Genomic DNA, 23,072 nt, shown 5'->3' with positions numbered 1-23,072 from the left:
CATGTATGTCCTGTGGAAAAGGACATTCTCCAACATAACCTCATCCCATCATTTCATTCAGGAAATTCAGCACTAGCACAGTAATAGTATCTAATATTCAGCCCATATTCAAATTGCCCCAAATGTCCCAATAACGTCCTTTGTAATGTTTGCTCATTGTACTCAGTAGCACAGATCACATTGAACTGTCATGTCCCTTTAGTATCCCGTGGTGTAAGGAAGCTCCCTGACCTTTTATTTGGTCTTTCAAAACATTGACCTTTTTGAAGAATACAGACCAGTTGTTTGTAGAATGTCCCACAATTTGAATGTAACTGATTATTTCCTTACAAATTTTCAGGGTAAACATAAACATTTTTGATAAAAATACTACAGAGGTGGCCCTGGCCAGTAGCTCAGTTGGTAGGAGCGTTCGTTGACCATACACCAAAAGGTGGTGGGTTCAATTCCCGGTCAAGGCACATACCCAAGTTGCAGGTTAGGTTAGCTCCCTGGTTGGGGCAAGTGTGGGAGGCAACCGGAACAACCAATCAATATTTCTCTCTCACATTGATGTTTCTCTCTCTCTTCCTCTCTCTAAAATTCAATAAAAATTAAAAAATGCCACAGAGGTGATGTTGTGTCCTTTCCATGTATCATGTGAGGAGGCATGATGTCCCATTATAGGTGGGCCAAGCTACAGGTTTTAGTGCTCTACAGTACTAACGAAGTCAACTATTTCAAACACACCTAACATATTAGCCTGTGAACTAAGCATTAGTCAGGCTAGTAACAATTACTCAGCATTCATTTTCTTGTCACACCTTAAAAACCCACCTCTGCCCCTTCAGGTATAGAAATAAAAGTTTTTTTATTATTTATGACAAGTTTTATGTCAAGGAGAACTGCTCCTACTCCAGGTAATATGCGGGCACGGCACCACCCCCTGCTTCCTTCCACGTGCCCCTTCTAGGAGTGGGTGCAGGAGGGTCCCAGCACTGCCAGCAGCACACAAGGGGAGAACCCAGAACAGATCACATACAATGAGTCACCCAGAGAAGCGTGAGGAAGAGATGAAGCCAAATCTGAAATATGACCCCTGACTGCTCAGTCATTTCCATTGTATTTTACCTAATGAGGCAGGAGTCAAGTGCTGGCCTGATCAGAGTCAGATGGAAGCCTTAGCGAAGCGGGACCCCCACTGCCCTCCTGTCCCGACACCCTTTGTTACCTCCAAGTGAGCTGAGACCAGGCTGTGAACCATGTAAATAGAAGGCTTCCAGGTTAATGAAAAGCTTCAGCACCATTGGAAAATCTGGACAGAGGGTCACGCCGTCTCCTAATCCAAAGAAACTTCATGCAGCTCAGTAATAAAGTTTAATGAATGCTGGTCATTTTGAATCATGAGCCTGAGAGCCTAGCCAAGGGCTAATAGTTTCCTTACAGAACCTCTCCTTTAGCTGGGACACAGCAAGAATTCGAAAGCTGCACGGGAAGCCAGAGTCGGACATGAAATGTAATATTCTATATGCCCCAACCCAAGGGGAAGTTTTTGAAAAGGGCAGTAAACATTTCTCACAAGCTGATGTTTTTATTAGGTGATGGCATGGCTTGTGCGGCATTTCATTAATTAGCTGCAAAAGGAACTTTCTTTCAACGCCATGTCAGACTTGACCTATTGTAATCATGTAAACATAGTACAAAAGCCAGCCTGCAAAGTCGCTTCTCCATCTTTCTCAGAGCATATGCATATAAGGCAAGCTAGCAAGTTCACTCAAACTGACCCTGGGATCATTAACTTCTCCCAGAGATTCAAGCATGGATTTGTTTTATATTTTTAAATCTGACTGTCCTAATTGCTTAGAGTAGCAACATAGAAATGGATAAATTTATGAAAAAAGTAGACATCATTTTCAGAGTACATGAAAAAAAACATACAGAAAAATATAAAGATCAAATACAGCTTCCACATGGAGGAATCAAACCTTAAATCCTTGAAATTCCTTTAAAAATGTAGTAGAAATTGTACTCCAGTTAACTAGTATATAAACTTAGATAGGTCATAAGTAAAATCATATTCTAAAAATGTTCTTCTTACACACAGGAGAAATCTAAAATGTGCCAAGCCATGTATGAGGCACTGGGATTTTCAGGAATGCAGAGAACATTTCCACATTTAAAAGTGCCTCAAGTTCAACTATTTCAAATAAAACTTTTGTAGAAGAATATGATCCAATTGATGGCCAGATCAACCCTCTTAACAGATCTGCCTCAAACTCCTCTTTAAACAAATAGGACCTGCCATGGGCTTCCACCTATTCTTGTAAAACAATTAGGTAGGATTTTAGACATTCTCTTGACAAGTCTGGGCAAGTCTGGGAATTCAATGTAAATATGGATTTGAAGATTTATGGGGTGGAATATTGTGATCGCACACCGGCGCTTCTCCAGCTTTCCAGAGATCATAATTCCTGCCTCTGTTTATTATTCAGTTTATGGTTGGAACATAACAGATGATTCATTTTTAATGTGATAAATGTTTGGGGGTTTGTTTGAGGGAAATAAAAGTTTATAGTTCAGCACTGGACATGGATAGTAAACTGGAGTGTAAGGCAATATATTTCTAAAACATGGTGATTAGGATATTTATTTGCTTCTTTATACCCAGAGCTCCAGTGAAGAGTGACTGATAGTGTTTACTTTTAAACCCCAAACCACACTACTCTGCTTTGCAACTTAGTGAACTTTCTCGAAGAATTTCAATTTTCTCAAAAAATTCAAACTACTACTTTTTAGTTGTAAAAGGAGTTTATGATTTCTTATATGCAGACAACACTTACTAAACTACATAAAGGATCAGAACACACTCTTTTTTTCTTTTTATGATTTCAAAGAGGGAGAGAGAGATAGGAACATCAATGATGAGAAAGAATCATTGACCAGCTGCCTCCTGCAGGCCCTCAACTGGGGACAAAGCCCACAACCTCGGCATGTGCCCCTGACCAGAATTGAACCTGGGACCCTTAGTTCCACAGTCCAATGCTCTATCCACTGAACATTTTATTCTTTAAAACAAAGTTATGCTTGATGGTATTCTTTTAATCACTGTCAAAACTAAAAGGAATTTTCATTAGGGACTTTTAAATTTTTTAATCAAAGTTCCTGGAAACGTTTTTTGAATAAATAAGTTTCATATTTAATAAATAAATAAATAATCAGAGAGCAAGATGTGATCAAGACAAATTATCCCAGATCTATAAGTAATTATAGTCCATGAAATAAATAATACTTGGAAACACATAGTAATCTCCATTATTTGGATTATCTACAGTAAGCCAGACTTTTATTTAATGAATGTATCCATCTATCACCCATGCATTCAATATCAGACACAGTTCTAGTACTAGTGATACAGGAGGAGAGAACAAGGTGAATTCTGTGGCCCCAGTGAGTTTTCACTTTAAGGAGGGAGATGAATGATAAACAAAAAGGCAAATACATATATAGGTCCTAGTCCCTTTCCACAGTTCCCAAATACTCAAAACATCCAAAAACCACGATTTCCCCGTAAGTTTGTGGCAAACTCACTTGGTGGAAAACCTTACCTGAAAAAGAAGTGGTGCTATCTGTAGTTTGTATTCCATTCAGTGTGAATGTGTATATGTTTAGGGTCAGAATTACAGTGTTTGATTATGGAGTGGCACCCCAGACCCTATTACAGTGTCTGTAACATGCATGATAAGTAAATACACTACATTTCTGAATTCTGAAACATATCTGTCCCCAAGAGTTTTTAAAAACAGTTTCATTGAGGTATAATTGATATACAGAGAACTGCACATTTTTAGTATATGAAATTTGATGAGTTTAAAGATAGATAAACATTCATGATACTATCAGCACAAAGTAATAGACATATCCAACTCCAATGCCTCATAGAGTTTCTGTGTCTCCCTTTGTTTTTATTTTTTGTGATAAGAAAACTTAATGTGAGATCAATCCTCTTAACAAATTTTGAAATGCACATTACTGTATTGTTAACTATAGGCACCGTGCTGTACAGCAGGTCTCTAGACTTATTCATATAGCATAACTGAATTTTAAACCCTTTAAACAACAATTCCCAATTTCTCCCACCCCAACCCCTGCCAAACACCAGTTTACTCTCTGCTTGTGTGAGTTTGACTATTCTGGAAACCTCATATAAATGGAATCACACAGTATGTGTCCTTCTGGGACTGACCTATTTCACTCAGCATAATATCCTTCAGGTTCATCCATGTTGTTGCAAAAGGCAAGATTTCCTTCTTCTCTAATGCTGAATAAGACTTTTTCTTTATCTATTCATCTGTTGGTAGACATTTCAGTTATTTCCACATCTTGGCTTTTGTGAACAATGCTATACTAAAAACCTACAATGAAAATGAGAGTGCCGATATCTTTTTGAGATCCTGATTTCATTTCCTTTGGATATATCACCAGAGATGGGATTGCTGGGTCATATGGTAGTTCTATTTTTAAATTTTCGAGTAGCTTCCATACTGTTTTCCATTGCAGCTGCACCATTTTACATTCCCACTGTGTCCAAGAGTTTTGGTTAAGGAACTTGGATTATGTATACCATAACATCCAGAAATGAATGCAAACATGCAGAGATGAATGGATAAACAGATGTTCAGAAATATTTTTTCAGGTGAATTTGGTAATTTCAGCCATCAGTAGATTTTGACATTTTGCAATGTCTAGAACCTAAAGCCAGGTCACTGGGTAGTGACTGACCCTAACATTTATTAGTTCACTTATTGGTACCTACTTAGTCTATTGAGGAGACTAAAGTGAGTACAGCCTAGTCCCCATCTTTGTAAAATACAATCTAGTAGAGGAAATAGATATGGAAACAGAAGAATGTCACACAAATGTGATAAATGCTGAATCACCTATTCTACTTGGGAGAACTGGGAGGAGGAGGTGACATTTGAGGAGCGATGAAAGATGAGTAGGTGTTTTCCAGACAGAGAAGGTAAGAGAGGGCCCTCCAGGAGGAGGATTTTTATGTTTAAAGGCGCCCAGAATCTGAGAAGGGCATGGCATGTTTGAGGAAAAGGTGAGAAGGTCACTGTGGCGGTAGCAGAGTGTGCATGGGTTAGACAGCTATGGGGTGGAAAAGACTGCAGCCAGAAGAAGGTCTGTCTGTGGCTTTGCAAAGGAGCTTAGATTTTTAAAATAGGATCTTTTCAGGCATGGGGTGAGTGAAACACTCAGCTTTTGATTTTGTTTCATTTTTTTGTGTGTTTGTTTGTTTGAGGAAGCTACATTGGAAGCAGAACAATGGGTAGGTTTGAATAGGGACCAAGAGTGGAAGGCAGGCCTTAGGGAAGAGGTGTTAAAGGCAAATCTGGGGAAAGGGCAGCGCAAGCAGGAGGGTGGGCTTGAGAGACATTCCTAATGAATGTGCCACGAGAAAGAGAGGCGTCAGGGTGTCTAAGCTGGAAGACTAGGTGGAAGAAACCAACTAGAGAAAAACACTACAAACGAAGACAATCATAAGGTATTGCTAAATATGACCCATCAGCCTGAGATGTCCTTTGAAGTTATCCCCCACTTCAAAAGGTCACCAATATTCTGTTTTACACCACTGTGGACCCTATTCATAAAGCACAAAAGGATTAGAAATTTTTTTCTTGTACCTAGGGACTTTCCAGCGGGACAAGCAAAAGAATTAGACATTAAGTATATTCTCCATACTGTCAAGGCCCAGATTCGTTTCCAGTGTCAATAAATCATCATAATTAACAACCTTTCAACCGAATGGATCCCAAAGCACTTTCCAAATTATGCAACTCTGGAGGTGAATTGCCTCAGCTGTCCAACAGCTGTCAGCAGCATTCTGCCACAGGGACAGAACAGGAGGGAGGATGCAGAATCTCTGCAGACCTCCTCGCAGCATTTAGGTCTGTGGAATGCAATTCCCCAAACCAAACTTGGCCCAGAGCAGGGTCTCATCTACACTCAGTAAAAATGCAGCAAAGCCATTCTTATCCTTGAATGGTCAACAGATTTCTCTTGCTTATGAAGTATTTCTGTCCAAGGAAGCACAGTCCTTTGCCTAAGAAAATCAGTTATATATATTCAAATTACATTTCTTATTTTGGTAATGGCTTCCTTCATAAGTTGATCAGGGCATGGTGAGGTTAGGTAGAGCCTCATTTCTTTTTCACATATTACGAGATCAATAAACAATTGTGAAATTGAATTCAATCAAGCTGTCTGGAATCCCATGTGATGTGTGTATGTGTGTGTGCATGTGTGTGTGTGTGTGTGTGTGTGTTTTGTTTTTGTCTAAGTTTGGGATTTTTGAAGGACAATTTTTATAACCTGATCAAATTCTAACTTTTCATTTCTCTTCCTGTTAGTTCAGGCCCAGCTAGTCACACTACATCCCCTAAAATATTCCCAACTAAGGAAAGCAGGGGATTTGCAAAGTCCTAAAATCAATATTTTTAATATTCTTGGGGCTCCTAATTTATTGTAATATTTGAGATAAATACAAAATTGATATGCTACGAAGTGTAATATAACATTAAAATAAATTTTAAAGATAAAATATGGGAATTTAAGTTTGTGTGGACCATTCAGGTACATCTCTAGGTAGTTCTCCTCTTTTCCTCCATGTCCCCATATGCCCATCTGCATTTGTACCCCTTTCATTTGATATGGAGAGGACGTTAGGGAATAATTTTATGAGACACTGCCATAAGAAGTACTTTTGTTTTTAAACTATGGTCCTTTTGGACAGCAGAGGAATGAATTACACATTTTTGAAATGACAGCCTGATTCAACAAATCTGATGTTAAGGAAATAACAGTGATGGACAGGGCTTATACATGTTTTATAATAAGCAAAAGCTATCACTGCTAGCCTGAGAATAAGTGAAAACAATCCAACTCCAGTTGAAATAAATTATTTTAACATTACTATTCTAAAGGGAGAAGTAAAAATGTGGTGGTTCTTTTATATCAGTTTAATAAAATGAATGTTTATGGATTGCCTATCTGTACAAATCAGTCAGCTAATAACTCTAATAAATACAAAGTAAAATAAGAAAGAAATAGCATTTCCACAGCTTTGGGCAACGCTAATATTTGGGACAGTCTAGCTACATCTCAAGTGGACCCAGAGCTTATTTCCTGGGAAGCTCATGCCAGACTATAGTGGATTCATCAGGATCTGTTATCTTGCTGAGCTAATTTCTCAGAATCAAGGATTTACACTTTTTTAAAAGTTGCACTAATGTTACTTACTTTCAATTACTTGTTAATTTGCTGCTTAATTAATTACTTTGTTTATATTTATCCATTAGTTCCCATCTTTATTGCTCTCCAGCAATGTGCCAGTCTTTGGATCAAGTGAAGGACATACATCTCCTGTTGCCACAGAACATCCCGTGTCATGTAGTTATAGGTGAATGAACATGCAATTGGCAATTCTTTATATATGAAGTGCTGTGATAGGGGCACACAGTAGCAGATGGATATGTGACCCTAACACATGAGGGGAAGACCTTCCAGAAGAAGTGATGTGTAAGCAAAGATCCACAGGAGGAGGAGTTAGCCAGGGAATGAGGGAAGGACTGAGGTGGAGGGAAAAGACTGTTCCATGTGGAGGAACCAGTATGAGAAAAGGGAGGCAGAGCAAGGAAGAAAGTGGTGCATGGAACACAGAGTGCAGGAAGGGAGAATGCAGGAGAAGAGGAGGAGAGAACATGCAAAAGCCAGAGGAGGCAGCCCTGTAAGCAGAGCTGAGGAACGTGGACTTTATCCTGAGGGTAAAGGGGCTCTGTGCCCCAAAGATGGGGGAGGAGCCTGAACTTTACCTAAACAGGTGTAATCCTGACTCCCTGGCTCAGAGAGCAAACAGATATTCATGCATGCTCCCAATCACACCAGTCCATATTTGCAGACAAGTAATGATTGCTTATCAATGACTGACTCTCTCCCAGCAATTGCATGGCATTTCACATATATGGCATCTAATACAACTGCTGCATTAGGTGGATATCATGACCTGTATTTTACAGATTAGAAAACCTGGTATCAGTTAAGTAACTGGTCAATTCACATGGCTAGTAAGTCATCAAGTCAGGACTCAAACCCAACATTCTTGCTCTAACACTAAGGTTCTTTCCACGCCTTAGCTTACCAGCTACACAAAGCAGCAGCAGATGAAAGAAAGGTTTTGCCAACAGTCTCTCTTAAGAAAAAGCTTTATGATTACAGAAAGCTACTTAATCAGAACTCAGATTTGTCTACCTTTTCTCTCAAAACTAATGTTCGCCAGCGTACCTTGTTACCACACTGGAAAAGTGAATGATAGTTTATTGCTTTCTTATAACATATGACTCTCTCCACATCACCTAGCATCTCCTAGCCATAGCAAGGGCACAAAAGCCTCCAAAAACCTCTGAATAGATTTCAGCACCATTCCGCCAAAAGGGAGAGCAGGGATTCAGCATCTACTTAGGAAGCAAAGTTTTTGTCTTGATTATGCTCAATGGGACTTTTGCATTCACTACTAAAAATTCAGACTTAATGCAAAATACAGGGTACACAGAGGGACTGTGGCAGGGGACAGAGAATCCTCCCCCCCCCCCCAACTGATTCTTTCCCAATGGAAATGTTGGAAATGGTGAAGATTGAGACATCTTGCAGTCTTCTTTAAGTAAGAAATACAATGTAAGATTTTAAAGTTCAGTTTTGAAAATTGCTTTGTATCCTTACTTAAAGGAAAATATTCTAATTATGAATAAGCTAACAGATGCTGGAGTCATTAATCGTTTATTAAACTTACTCTTTACTATGCACAAAATAAATTATGTAAGATAACCTGGAAGCCATATGTGTCACATGATTTGTTAGGGCCCAATCACACCTAATTTCGGGGGCTGAAGAAAAGGAGGCAAGCAATTAAGGGAGAGTTTGGTCAGCTTCTGTTCAACCCAGGACGGAAACCTGCACAGCTGGAGACAATTCTGAGCAAATTGATCAGAATTCCTTTACCTAACTAGGGCCTGGCTAACAAGTTGATATCCATGAGTTTCTATAATCAAGCAGGGAGAATTTAAGAACCCAGAAAGGCAAGTCACCTTGGAATAGTCCATAGCTCTAAACCAGGTCATATTAAGGACCAGGGACACTGGTTAGTTTGGGCAAAGGCAGACTATTTTTTATGAATAATATAATTTGCTTAGTAACAAAATGCTCAGTCAGGTGTCAAGAGAATTAATCAGTTGAATATGGCTGATTAAAAAATAAACTGCTAAACTAGACCAAAAAATGGGGACTAGAAAAGTTACGAAAATTATTACTCTTAATGGCATAATATTTGGGCATTCAAAATATTGTGTCTCCTATAAAAAAGAGAGACTTACATTTGATGTGTGTCCTCCAAACGAGCAGCTAAGAGCCTTCTCGGAGTTGTTAGTCCCCAGAGCCCGAAGGGCTGCTTTATATATACTGACGTTTGCTTGCTCGCTTGCTCGCCAACATGACGACCACATCCCCAAACAAAGTCTTTTCCTGAGACAGATCAGCTACTTTAAGGAGGTTTCCTTAATTCCTAAATAATGAACATGGTACTCTGGAAGGATCCCAAGCATATTAAACATTTGGAAGAGTTAGTGAAAACACTCTTACACAGTTTTTAATGATATGATAGATCTACATCCCCCCACATTTAGGATTATTTTTGCAGTTGCAGACTTTAACTCAAAGCCAAAAGTATTGGCAACACACTCACTGCTATCCAAAAGAGCATGCTATGTAGCCTTTCCTCTAGTCCAGTGGTTCTCAACCTTGGCTGCACATTAGAATCACCTGGGAATCTTTTTAAAATCCTGATTTCTGGGCCTCATCCTCCGGAAATTCTGTTTCTTTGTTACTAATGTTGTGGCCCCACCCCATAACAAAGAAACAGAATTCCAGGAGGATGAGGCTCGGAAATCAGGATTTTTAAAAGATTCCCAGGTGATTCTAATGTGCCCCCAACGTTGAGAACCACTGCTCTAGTCCATGGAGCAGGAAGGACCTTTCAAGCAAAACGACCTACACACAGAAAAACAGCAGCAATGATGATAAGGTGCACTCTGTTTCCACCAGCCAACAAAAGTGAACCTGGAGAGTTTGCTTTAGCATGGAAACACTCTTCCTCGACTCTACATCTTTTCTTAACTAATACCATTGCTATTTAGGAAAAAAGAAAACCACACCAAACTAACAATTAGACACACCTGCTTAAAGTGCCCTGTGCTCTGTTCACACCTCATGGTGTATCTTAAAGTGACAGCATATTAAAATGTCAATGCAATTCCTGTGCATTATTTGGATATAACAGCTGAAAGTACAATTAGAGTTCCTAGCATTATGTAACTGAACTTGGCTCATTTAGAGTGCCCCAAATTCATATATTACATGAAATATGTCATTTTCACAAGATATAAAAACTTAGAAAAATGGAAGGGTCCCTTCATATAAACTCATAAATTCCTATTGGCTCTCTTGTTTGTGTGTTAAGATCATAGTTATAGTATTCTTTGGGAGTCTACCATCATGTGTTAATCATAATGTATAAAAATTTTGATAAGAAAATCATCACACTAATATTTCTAAGACAAACACACAGCTAACAATATTCAGTTTGAAATATATATATTTAAAAACCATACAGGAAACACTCCTAAAATTTTACACGGAAACCAAATATGTTAAATTTAAAAATAATGAACATTATAAACATGAAAAGGGATCAAATTGCTTCCATGCAATGAAAAAGGAAAATTGTAAATCTGTTAGAACATACATCCCTGCTAATAAATTGTGACATTCATATTGTGAAAATCAGGAGCGCTGTAAAGTACTTAACTGTAAGATTGTCTCAGTAGCCAAAATAAAACAGACTATTGCAAAGGAATTTGGCACTAAAACCAAAACAATTATTCAAGAGGAAATCGTATGATGAAATCGTTCGTTTGAAAATGGTAATGATAAGATATGAATCACATATTCCAGATAAATCTTTTGGCAGGGCTCTGCTTTTATTAAAGTCTCCCAAAGACAACCCTAAAATTGCAAAACCTGAGAAGCTGTCTGAGCGAATGCTGTACTCAAGTAAAGCATTTCACAGCGGATCATTGGAACAGAACAGAACGCTAGGCTATTTCAATTTATCAACCTCTTAAAAACACTTAGCCCTCTCTGAAGTACAGTGTGACTAGGACACTCTGGTTTTTTTTTTTTTTTTTTTTTTTTTTTTTTATATCTGAGCATTCATTTCTAACTTCTAGAAACCATTTCCTAATTTGCTAAGCAGCAGCAGGGTCAGCCTGATTCCCTCAGCACCCAGGACTCCTGCTCTCAGCCCAGGTCACCACATCCAGTTCCTGTGCCAGGCCTAGCCACTATCTCACGCCTAAGCAGCCCCTGCTCTGCCCATGCGGACATGCAAATGTGTGCTTACTGGACTAAATAATCGTTTACAGGGAAACACACGTTGAGGGCTGCAGTTGCTCTAGCTTGGCTGCTCCTGGTTCTGCTGGACCAGTGACAAATGCCACAGCTTTTTAATGGTTGGATCCTGGGGACTTTTATCAGCTAACACCCTATTTTTCAGAGGTCTGAGGTGTCCTCTGAGACCCTCCAACAAACACTGCTGCATTATGCATCTCCTGCTTTTGTTCCACTTGGATTAGAGAGCACAGTTCATATATTGTCTATTTTCCCCAATTTTATACAAAAGTAGGTAGAGTGAAAATCTCTTATACTCTAGAAACCAGAAGTATATGTATAAAGTGTTCATTTCAACTCAGGTTTGATAACTGGTAGATTGATGTGACCTGTGCTAATTTAAAGCAATATTTAAAGTTGAGATATATCATCTTTTTAATTTACTCATTCCTTCAGTTAGCACTTATATAATATCTACATACAGTGTTAGATGCTAGGAACAAATATAAATGTAACATGGTCTCATATTTTCACCGAGGGCTCTACAAAAATCTAATAACATTATGGTGTGAAACATATACATTATATACATTATAGACATGCACACATACACAAATTTATACAGAGTCAGAGGAAAGAATGGTTAATTCAGCCTGGAGATATAGAAGAGGATTCATGGAGGTAGTTGTATTTGAGTCATATTTTGAAGGATGAGAAAATTTCCCCAAGGAGAAGCTGGATGAGAGTAATCATTGCAAATCAGTATTCCATGGCCTAGGAGTTTGTTTTGAGTATATGCTGTTTAACACAGAAATTAAATCGAAGAAGGCTTAAAACAATATAGCTGTCTCATCGGTACCTACCTCACCATTGGCAGGTCAAGTACCAACCCAGAAAGGTCCAATGTATACAGTCAGACTGCCTAGGTTTGAATCCTGGCTGTTCCCTTTACACAATTGCTTGACCCTAAGTTCCAGGTTTCTCATCTGTAAAATAGGGATGATATTAGTAGTGCTTCCTTATGGGCTTGCTAGAAGGATTAAAACAGACAAGTAGTGAGTAACTATAGACGGCAAATAGCAAGTGCTTGATAAGGTAGTTGCTAATGATTTTTATTACTATTGTCACCATTATTTGTAGTTACAGGTTGTGTTTGGAAAATAATAAATGATAGTCTAATGCAGATAGAATGTATGTGCCTCAGAGTCAGTAGATTCTGAAAATGTAGGTTGGGGTCCTCCTTAGAAGGCCTCGTTTATCATACCAAGGAGTCTGAACTTAATCTCATCAGCAAAGGGGGGCCATGGATGGTCATAGTGTTCAGCCGAGCACCTAATAGAAAACTACAGTGCACAGGAACCTGCAGTCTAGGAAGGTGATTGTGTCTTTTGTAATTTTATAGGGTACGAGGCAGGGGAGGCATCTGGCCATCCTTGAAAACACCAAGGGAGAGTGGTATTAGCAGTTTGCCTGAGCTGCAGGCAATAGGGAGTGTGTTGTTTGTATAGGATTTTTTTAAAAAATAATAAGCTTTGGCTTGCTTTTTTTTATTATCACCATGTCCTGGTAATTATGAAAAATGTCAGTGATAAAATGTGTTCTTTGCTGCTGGGCAAGCCACCTCTCAGTATTCCATGGCCTGGGAGTTTGTTTTGTGGAATCTGAGGAGGATTAACAAGGACCCAGGAGCTGGGTGTCCATTAGCACCTCCTGATGGTTAGGCCTGGGTTAATCCAGGAGCAGGAAATGGAAGTAACATCAAACAGCCACATAGAAAGTTTTAGTGGAGCTACGTAGTCGGGGAAAGAGAACAGGTCAAAGGAGGAGGTACCATCAAGGGAATCTTGGGAAAAAGAGGCCAACTGACACTGGATGGTGGGCAATGAAGAGGAAGATATAGACACATAGAAGGCTTAAAATAACATAACTTCCTCCTTACCATGGTAAGTCACCTGTTGATCCAGAAAGGTCCAGCCCAGCAGTGAGGGAGGTACTACTGGCATCTCATGAGTAGAGGCCATGGATGCAGCTAAAACATTCTACACAGCCCAGGACAGACCACAACAAAGAATTAATCAGCCCAAAGTGTCAACAGAGCCCAGGCTAACCTTACAAAGAAAGAAGTTTCTTTAGGATCCCTGTTAAGTTGGGGGAAGGGAAAGGCAAGGTGGGGAAGGCGGCACCCAATCTGTCGTCTTTGAACACAAATCCCCACTCGTGTGGGAGGAATGTTTACTGGTTTGACTGACTGTTTATTGTTGGTCCGTAAAGGAAGTAGGAGCTTTATGACCCCAGCCAGGAACTGCTGGCTTTGTTTGCTCTCCTTCCAGTGAGCTTGTCCTTCTGTATATTGTTTCTACCCTGGCTTCATTCTTTGATTCCAAAGCAGTCCGGCCAGTCCTGATCTGGATCTCAGCTAAGGCTTGAGTCCTGGCTGCTCGGACATGGCTTGTAAGAAGAGAGGGGGACTTTGGAGCCTGCTAGTTCTGGTTGTGGGCACTGGGGGACAACCTCACTGAAGTGCTGAAGCTAAGACACCCTCCCTCCTTAAACTGGGAGAAGCCAGTGGAAAGGGGTCCCCGGCCCCAGTTTGGAGAACTCTGTAGCTAATTAGGGAGGTGCCAGATACAGGATGTGGAGGCAACCAATATGTGGATGCCCAGAGATCCCCACACCCTGGCACATGGCTGGTCCAGCAGAGACCGGCACAGGGCCATTTATAGAGTGAATTTAGCTAGCATCTGATTGAGGCAGGAACTGTGCTTAACTGTGGAGACTGGAAGCTGGACTGGAAACATGTCCCACACAGAAAGTATGGAGTCAGATGTAAAGAACAAGCAAGAGTCACAAATGTTTGGCTTGTTTTCTTTTTATGTAATTTGGGAGATGCTTGTCCAAGGAAACTCACTGCTAGTGCAAAAGCCATTTCATTCCCGGGAACAACTTTTGGCATCTTTTTTTCCCACAATGATTTTTACAGGCCTACATTTCCATGGGGTCTTTTCACATTTACCACTGTTTGATGACTCTATAATGCACTCCAGTAGCCAAATGAAATATGGTTCTATTTTTAAAAATTATATTGTTATTGATTTCAGAGAGAAAGGGAGAGGGGGAGAGAGAGAGAGAAAGATCAATGATGATCAATGAGAGAGAGAAAGAGAAACATCAATGATGAGAGAAAATCATTGATCAGCTGCCTCCTACTGGGGATTGAGCCCTCAACGAGGGCATATGCCCCTGCCAGAATAGAACTGTGACCTCTTGGTTCATAGTTGACACTCAGCCACTGAGCCACCTGGGCGGTTCTATTTTAACCTCAAAGGTAATTCTTTGTATTTAACGTCTAAAAGGTGCTCTATCTTCTGCCTGGGGTCTGGACCCGCCTGGGTGTGGGATTTAGACCTCTTATCATTGACTGCAAGGGGGATGGGCCACGCTGGAAGCCCACTTCCTAAAGGACACCTAGAGCGCGTGAGCGAGAGGCCCTCCAATGGAAACACCTTTCAGGCAGCTCCGCGGGAGCCTCTATTTAAACAGGTGACCTTGCGGAGAGAGGCTCCAGATCCCATTACCGACGGCCTGGCTACAGGCAGATTTGTTTTTATGAGCTCTCAAGGCACGCACTGGGGCCAGGCGTAAATACAGAGAAAACTCGCGGGGACCTTGCTCCTTTTACACAGAGTGAAAGAAAATTTTGCAGAGGCTTTTTTGAGAATGACTGCCTATTAGTCAGTGGCCAGAGACCAAAGTGGTCCTCATTCATTTAAACTTCTAAATTATTCAGGGGGATTAAAAAAGATCAGATGTTTCAGCCTCCTGCTTCCTTCAGGGGATGGTGAAAAGAGGAAAACAGCTGCTTGTAGATGAAGCAGTTTAAGGGTCAAATATTGCTCTGCCCAGCGGTGCTGTCATCACTTAACTCCCCCAGGAGAGGGGCACTGGCGTCACTTGCTGGGCAGGAGCCTCAGGCCTGAGGATGGGCTGGTTGCCACTCCCATTTTCTTTCTCCTCAAGCACCTACAGGGTCAACAACTGCAAGTGAGCACTGCAGTCAAGACCAAAACTTTGTTTTTATTGGCAATATCAGGGAAACATTTTTTTCTCTCACAATTTGTGAAAACACAATGCAGCCAGTAAATTAAAATGTGAATGTGAATTTCGAACTTTGCATAGTCATTAGATTCATCATTAGTCATCCTGGCCAACAGGGAGGGTTATAATTTGACACCTGGCAAAAATCAGGCAGATTTCAGAGAATTTAGAGCTGGGAAATGAGATGGAAAAAACACCCTCTTTTTCACTAGGAGGTCCCATGAAGTCATGTTTGCAAACCACTTTTCTCTCCATAGAAGTGAATGGCCCATGATTCAGGGCTGTGATTTCTCTCCATCTCTGCCTGCTGGGCCTCCTCCACCCCTCCTGGAGCCTTGCAAGCACTGGCCAAAGAATGGTTTCAGAAGGTTCCCAGAAGTGGACCTCAGGGAGTTAACAGAAAAAGACAAATAACTTCCCAACCTGATGCTTAAGCAACAAGAGTCCACCAGAAAGTTTTAATGTCAATTCTGGAAATATTTTCTGAAACATCATAGAGTCATGGGAGAAAAACATTTTAGAATGACAGAATCCTTAGTTCCCACCCCCTCCATAAAATTCCAGTTTTCTTCTCTCCACTATCTATGGCCATTTTCTTTTGTGTAATGTGATCAACATATTGAACCCTGACTTAGTATTTTCTGACCCCTGACCTCTCACAGGTGTTCTGGCTCATTTCCTGAGAGTTATGTTTGATTTGGGAATGCTTCTCTCTTTTCTCTCATTCCCTTGTTACAGTTTGAAACCTGGAACACCCGCACACAACACCCTGACTCTGCTGGACCCCCCTGTGCTACCCAAGAAGCACTCTTAAATGTTCTCAGAACTTGGCAAGCATCTGGAGAGGGACAGCATTCTCACAAGCTGGGAAATCAAAATGCAAACAATAGTTCTTTTTCGCTTCTTCAATCTGAGGATGAATTTCTGAGTTATTTCTTTTTTCTTTTTAAACCTATGAGTTTCCCCATTCTGGTACTAAAAGAAAATCAAATAAATAAACTAATTAAGTTTTCAGTATGTAACATGAAATAGAAACACTACTTTGATATTCTTTAGTACCAACCATCAGCGTAAATTCAAAAATTATTCCAAGAGTATTGCCTCAGAAGCAGTAATTAGCATTGTCTTAATAAATCTCTTCATCTTCCTCTCCCTTCTACTCTCTCTCCCCCTCTCCGTCTTCCCCCACCTCAGATTCCAGGAGAAGAGACCATAAAATATTACTTTTGAAAGTAATGCATTATTTTTGTTTTGAAATAAAGTTGGAGCCCTGCTTGACACTACTAATCCTGCTTGTTTCTGAAAGAGAAAAAGTTTAAGATACCTAACAAATCCTCATAAAAATATTTCTACACCTTTTAATTCAATAGAGTTAGGCCAACCACTAAGATAACAAAAAGAACTATCTTGAGGAATGCAACAGCCTCTAATGAACAAAATAAACTAGCAAACAAAATAGAAACAGATTCATTGATATAGAGAACAGATTGACAACTGTCCGAGGTGAAGGGGGTTGGGGGACTGGTGAAAAGAGGTGAAAGAATTGAGCAAAAACAACAACAACTCATAGATATAGTGATGCTTACCAGAGGGAAAGGTGGGGGTAGGGGGAGGTAGAAGAGGCTAGAGAAGGGGTAAGTGGTGATGAAGGAGACTTGACTTAAGGTGGTGAACATATAATACAATGTACAGATGATGTATTATAGAATTGTACACCTGAAACCTATATAATTTTATTAACCAATGTAACCCCAATAAATTCAACAAAAATTTTTAAAAGATATTTTTACACCTTTTAATTCAATAAGAGTTGGGCCAATTACTAAGCTAACAGAAGGAACTACCTGAGGAATGCAACTGGCTCTGCCCACTCCACCTGGCATTATTAAGTAGAAAATCAAACAAACTAGGCTCATGAGCTGCGTAGGTAAAAATGAGATTCTGTGTGCACTAAAAACGTACCGTAAGGAGCATCTAGGACGGCCACATGAGGCCCATCGGCCACCAGCATCCTGCCCACCAAGGCTCACATTACCCAGGAGAATGAGTGCTTCTGTTCCCAGTCTAGTGGTTGGGGTGCTCATCCATGCACTGGGCTGAAGAAAGGGGGTTGAACCTTGGCAGAGGCTAGGCAGAACTGAGAGAGGCCCAAAGACCCCCGGTTCAGATGACGATTTCTCCTCGTGGCACACTCTTCTAGACACTGTATATATACAGTAGTAAACTAAAGAAAGAGGGTCCTTTGCTTTTAGAATCCTTGTGGAGGCGGGCAGTTAATGAGTACACAGACAAATCAACTTGAGAAGATCAGAAGACTAGAGCAAAGAAAAATAGGGTAATGAGAAAGGAACACAGGATGCCACTTTAGATGAGATGGCCAGAGGAGATTCTCACGGATGACAACTGAGCCAGGTATGATGGCTGAGAAGGAGTCAGTTATTCCCGGCAAAAGGGATACCAAGCACCCAGGTCCTGAGGTGGGCACGTTCAAGGAATAGGAAAACTCCTCTACTAGACATGTGCTAGGGTCATGTTACCTTTAAGCAATGAAAACCTGACTTTAGAAATATAGAATATCAAACTGGAAGAAGCTCTGAGGTCACTTGGGGGTATGCCCTCAACTTCCAGAGCAGCTCCATTGACCCACACAGCTGGGGCCGGCCGTGAAATGAGGCCTCCGGTCTCCGGTCTTCGTCTTCCTGCAAGACCATTGCCTCCCTAAGTTGATGTGTGTTAAATCACGTTCTCCCTCGACCCTGGAAGCCTGTCCACAAAGGGATCATCTCTGCTAACTCGTCCTTTTGACATGAACATGGTCAGAATTCTAACCAGCCCCCACTTTAGAACATATAAAAAAATCAATACTTTTTCCTTGTGTGTACTTGTCACTTTTCAGAATTTAAAAGGACACAAATACAAAGATAACAAATTCTAAAGCCTAGTATTTAGCAGCACTAAATTACACCTGATAGTGAGCCATCTGCCATGATATGTTGTTGTCTCATAGAAACGAGAAATGCATGTCCTGGATAGCATTACATTACTCCAAACTGAGGCTATTCAGTTTAATTTTGGATTGTTGTTGCTATAAAAGGAAAGTATGTAACCTATTAGGTACTCACAAAAGTTTCACTGGAGAAAATATTATTCAATAACCCCAAACGGGAACATTTTCTTCTGTAGGAACTTGGCCCAGAGTATGTAGAACTGCATCTAGAGAATATACAGCTCTATTTATCATCTTGCAAACTTCTTCATTATGTCAAAACTAAATCTCAGCTGCGCCCTGACTGCAAAGCAAAAACAATAAGGCTATTTTAGCCATCTCAACAAGAATATTTTGAGAATTAATCGATTTTCCAGGAATGTTAAACAGTTTTATCAATTTTTGGTCAAGGTTCATAGTTATTATATTACATTATCAGCCTTAAATGTATGTTTGTCTAAAAAAATTTATGGTTTTTCTTTTTGCTTCACAAAGAGGAAAAACAATCTTCTAGAATATCCACAATAACCAAAGTTTTAAGCTGTGCTTCAGTCCCAACAATTTAGTTTTCATTAGTCTCGATTCCCATTCTACGCTGAACTCAAAGGCAGCTTTCCCGTGGGCATGGCCTGAGCTTCTGAGGTTCAGGCCACGGTTAGAGCTTTCTCTTCTTAAGCTTCTTTCTCAACACTGACAAGTTTTCTCACGCTACAGGAAGAGTCCAGCTAAGAATCCTAAAGTACTTCCTCTGTGATACTTGACATTTTAAGGCTTATTCCAGCCCTTCTTAGACAAGCACCTGTTTTTTGGTGTTTTTTAATTAATTTATTTTTTATTGTTGACCTATTACAGATGTCCCCCATTCTTCCCCTTTTGTCCCCCTCCACCCAGCCCCTGCCCTACTCCAGGCTTTCCCCACACTTTTGTCTGTGTCCATGGGCTATGCCCATATGCATATAAGTTCTTTGGTTAATCTCTTCCCATCCTCCTCCCCTACTTTCCCTCTGAGATCTGTCAGTCTGTTCCATGCGTCCATGTCTCTGGGCCAATTTTGTTCCTCACTTTATTTTGTTCATTAGATTCCACATATAAGTGAGGTCATGTGATATTTGTCTTTCTCTAACTGGTTTATTTCGCTTAGCATAATAATCTCCAGGTCCATCCATGCTGTCAAAAAGGGTAAGAGATCTTTCTTTTTCACAGACACATAGTATTCCACTGTGCAAATGTACCACAGCTTTTTTATCCACTCATCTACTGATGGGCACTTGGGCTATTTCAAATATTAGCTATTGTAAATTGTGCCGCTAAGAACATATTCTTTCTGAGTGGTGTTTCAGGATTCTTAGGATATATTTCCAGAAGTGGAACACCTGGGTCAAGCGGCAGTTCCATTTTTAATTTTTGAGGAAACTCCATACTGTTTCCCATAGTGGCTGCACCAGTCTGCATTCTGACCAGCAGTGTATGAGGGTTCCCTTTTCTCCACATTCTCACCAGCACTCACTGTTTGTTGATTTGTTTATATTAGCCATTCTGACAGGTCTGAGGTGATACCTCATTGTCATTTTAATTTGCATTTCTCTGATGATTAGTGACATTGAGCATTTTCTCATATGTCTATTAGCCATGTGTATGTCCTTTTTGGAGAAGTGTATATTCAGGTCTTTTTCCCATTTTTTAATCAGTTTTGTGGGGTTTTTTAATAGACACAACTGAGGAACAAACATCCCTGGATAAACAATTTTCTTTTCACTGGTGGCAGATTTCTCAGAGCTTAACTAGAAATCATTCACAATAAAATAAGTCTTGTAGCCAAAAATAAAAACATTTTTAACTTTCATTTTACATATTGAATTTAGAGCTAGAACTTATCTCAAATAGCCTTTGAATATCTACTGAAAATAGACATCCATCTGCATCTATCCTAAATCTGTACTTAAAATAGATTATCTGAGAAAATTTTATGATTCCATAAAAATAATGAGAAAAATATCCCATTTGTTTTCAATTCAAAATGATCCCAAATCAGTTTATTTTATTCATATATTTTATAGTCATATTAACTTCTAATAATCCGAAATTGGAATCTAAAGCCATGGCTAAGGCAAAATATCTCATTTTAGGGGAACCTGTGGTGAACATTAGCTAAATAAGTAGATGAGTGAAGTTGCTGAAAATTTAAAAGCAATTGGGATAAAACTCTAAAAGTGCCGGGGTGATGGTGCTGGGTGTGGGACACACAAGATAGTTTTCATGCTGATGCTCATTTTAGAATTTGCTTTCCTTTGGCAAAGATAGGAAATCCACTTGGGCCCTGGCAGGGTAACTCAGTTGGTTGAAGTGTCAGCCATACACCAAAAGGTTACGGGTTCAATTCTGGTCAAGGCACATGCCTGAGCTTCGGGTTCAATTCCCTGTTGGTAGGTGCACATACGGCAGACAACTGATCAATGTTTCTCACTCACATTGATGTTTCTCTCTCTCTCTCTCTCAAATCAATAAACATATCCCCAGGTGAGGATAAAAAGAAAAAAGAAGAAAAAGAAACCCATTTAAGAATTATTTACCTCTCAGCTTTAAAAAAAAAAAAGTCTGGAAAAGCCCATTAGCAGGCATGAAGAATGCATAGGTTGGTATAATAGTGTATATTAACTATTTTTAAAAAATAAAAGAACACAGGCGTTTTCATGCTCTGGGCCGGGACTGTCTGTGCAGTGAAGCAGAAGGAAGAGAGAGCTATCAAAACAGAACGTACCTCACGTCATTAGCTCAGGGATAGTCTTCTCAGCTTATTTAATTAGTTGAGGAGTAATAGCTACTGTATTTAAACAAACACCAACTCTTTACTTTAAAAATTTAGACAAAAACACAATTTAAGCAGAGATTAAACACTTTACAAAGGTTCCACAATGTGAATCATAAAAATAGCGTGCTCCTCCAGGGAGTGATTTTAAAAAGAATCCCATGTACAAAAAGAAAGAAAGAAAGGAAAAAGAGAAACAACAGGTCAAGATTACAAAGTGAGTTACGGTTGATTTAACATAATAGAACTTTGTTATTGTATGTGGGGGAAGCTGACTGGATTGTTTCTTTAAAAAGGATTTTCTCCTTATTAATAAATATGAAAAATAATTTTAACCTATGGTAGCAAGATTATTCTGCATAAGGTCTTTGGGACCAATACCCCCCCTACCCCCCACTGCCTCAGAGCAACAGGCCCTCAGGTGCCCTCTCATTCTCTCTCCTCCTCGTTACTGCTGGGCCACTGGAAAAGTGATTAGAACTGCTCAGTAGCAGCAAAGGCCGGCGTGTGTGGAGCACTCCCTATGGATATGCAAACAGTTGCAATTATGTTGGGTGGGAAGGACCACCGAATGTGAGGGAGCAGCCAGGCTTTCCAGTGTGGGCCCTTCTGAGTTTTCCACAATTCTGATACAACCCTTGATATCCCAAAGAGAGGCAGGACATTGTCCAAGTAAAACTCCCAGAAGAAATATTAGTGAAATCAATCTCTTCATGGGCTGTGGTCGTCATCCCCAGACCCTCTGCCTTTCTCCAGAAAGTGACACCTATCTGGAATGTAGACATGCAGCCTTCTGGACAGTGCACAAAGCAGGATCGTTTTCTCTGGTTTAGGGTCATGCGGAGGTTATATTAGTCTTTTGAATGAAATCACTATACCAATGTGGGTCCTTTTAGAGTTTGTCATGAACTCATTAGCCAGGATAAATTTAATTTGTAATAAAGCACTTAGGCAGGAACAAATGTCATTTGAAAGCACATATTTATTCACTGAACACATATTCACTGCAGCCCATAGTTCATGGTCAAGCAGAACATAGTTCATTGTCACCTCTATCCCTTCCAAATATAGTATCCATCTTGCGCATCACTTTTATTTGATTATGTTAATAAATAAAATCTTTACTGATGACTCCATGGAAGGGATGGCAGAGTCAGTGCAGAGCTGCAGGGTGCCCAGCACACAGCACTTCCTTGCTTTGGTTCAGTATCTACAACAAGACATTTTAAATTATGAAATAAATCCAAGAGAAACCCTCAAAGAGGTATGAAACCTCAAAAGCTAAGTTGAAGTTACATTCACATGTATTAGGGGATACGGTAACCATTTACTGCCATTATGTGTTGCTGCTGGTTAAATTAGCTACATGACACAATCCCAGTAAAAATACAGTTTATAGGAATGCAATTCTGCTCCTTGCTTGTATTACTTTAGACACATTCTCTCTGTAGTTAGAAACAAGCCATGGCAGCGGTCTAGCCCTGAATTTCTATGCACAGTGAGAAATCAGGTATAACGATGGTCTAGCCCTGAATGTGATCTTAATGTTTTATATTATGGACAAATCATTGACATTTGGCAATAACCCTCTCAGCTGCCCCATTAATATTTTTTAATCCTATCACCTCTCCTGCCTTTACTCTATACTCCAACATAGCCTTTTCCACTGTTTTCTCCCCATTTTCAAAGGATTCCTTTCCTTTTTAA

The 23,072-nt window shown here is 39.9% G+C and overlaps 1 protein-coding gene across 5 annotated transcripts in view; it reads right to left on the bottom strand.

The window, feature by feature from the left end:
- Nucleotides 1–23,072, bottom strand: part of SLC25A21 (solute carrier family 25 member 21) — a 533,790-nt gene that overhangs the window by 164,003 nt on the left and 346,715 nt on the right. For 4 of the 5 annotated variants that reach the window (XM_036352952.1, XM_036352969.1, XM_036352959.1 and 1 more), the window contains exon 8: nucleotides 22,491–22,575. The exons of the other annotated variant lie outside the window; for it this stretch is intronic. In XM_036352952.1, the coding sequence (XP_036208845.1) occupies nucleotides 22,491–22,575 (85 nt within the window). The remainder of the gene's footprint in view (nucleotides 1–22,490; nucleotides 22,576–23,072) is intronic. 5 annotated transcript variants of the gene reach the window in all.

This window comes from Myotis myotis, unplaced genomic scaffold (assembly GCF_014108235.1).
Source record: "Myotis myotis isolate mMyoMyo1 unplaced genomic scaffold, mMyoMyo1.p scaffold_m19_p_1, whole genome shotgun sequence".
Classification (NCBI taxonomy): domain Eukaryota; kingdom Metazoa; phylum Chordata; class Mammalia; order Chiroptera; family Vespertilionidae; genus Myotis; species Myotis myotis.
The sequence above is the reverse complement of the archived record's forward strand: the minus strand, read 5'-3'. Positions and strand labels throughout refer to the sequence as shown.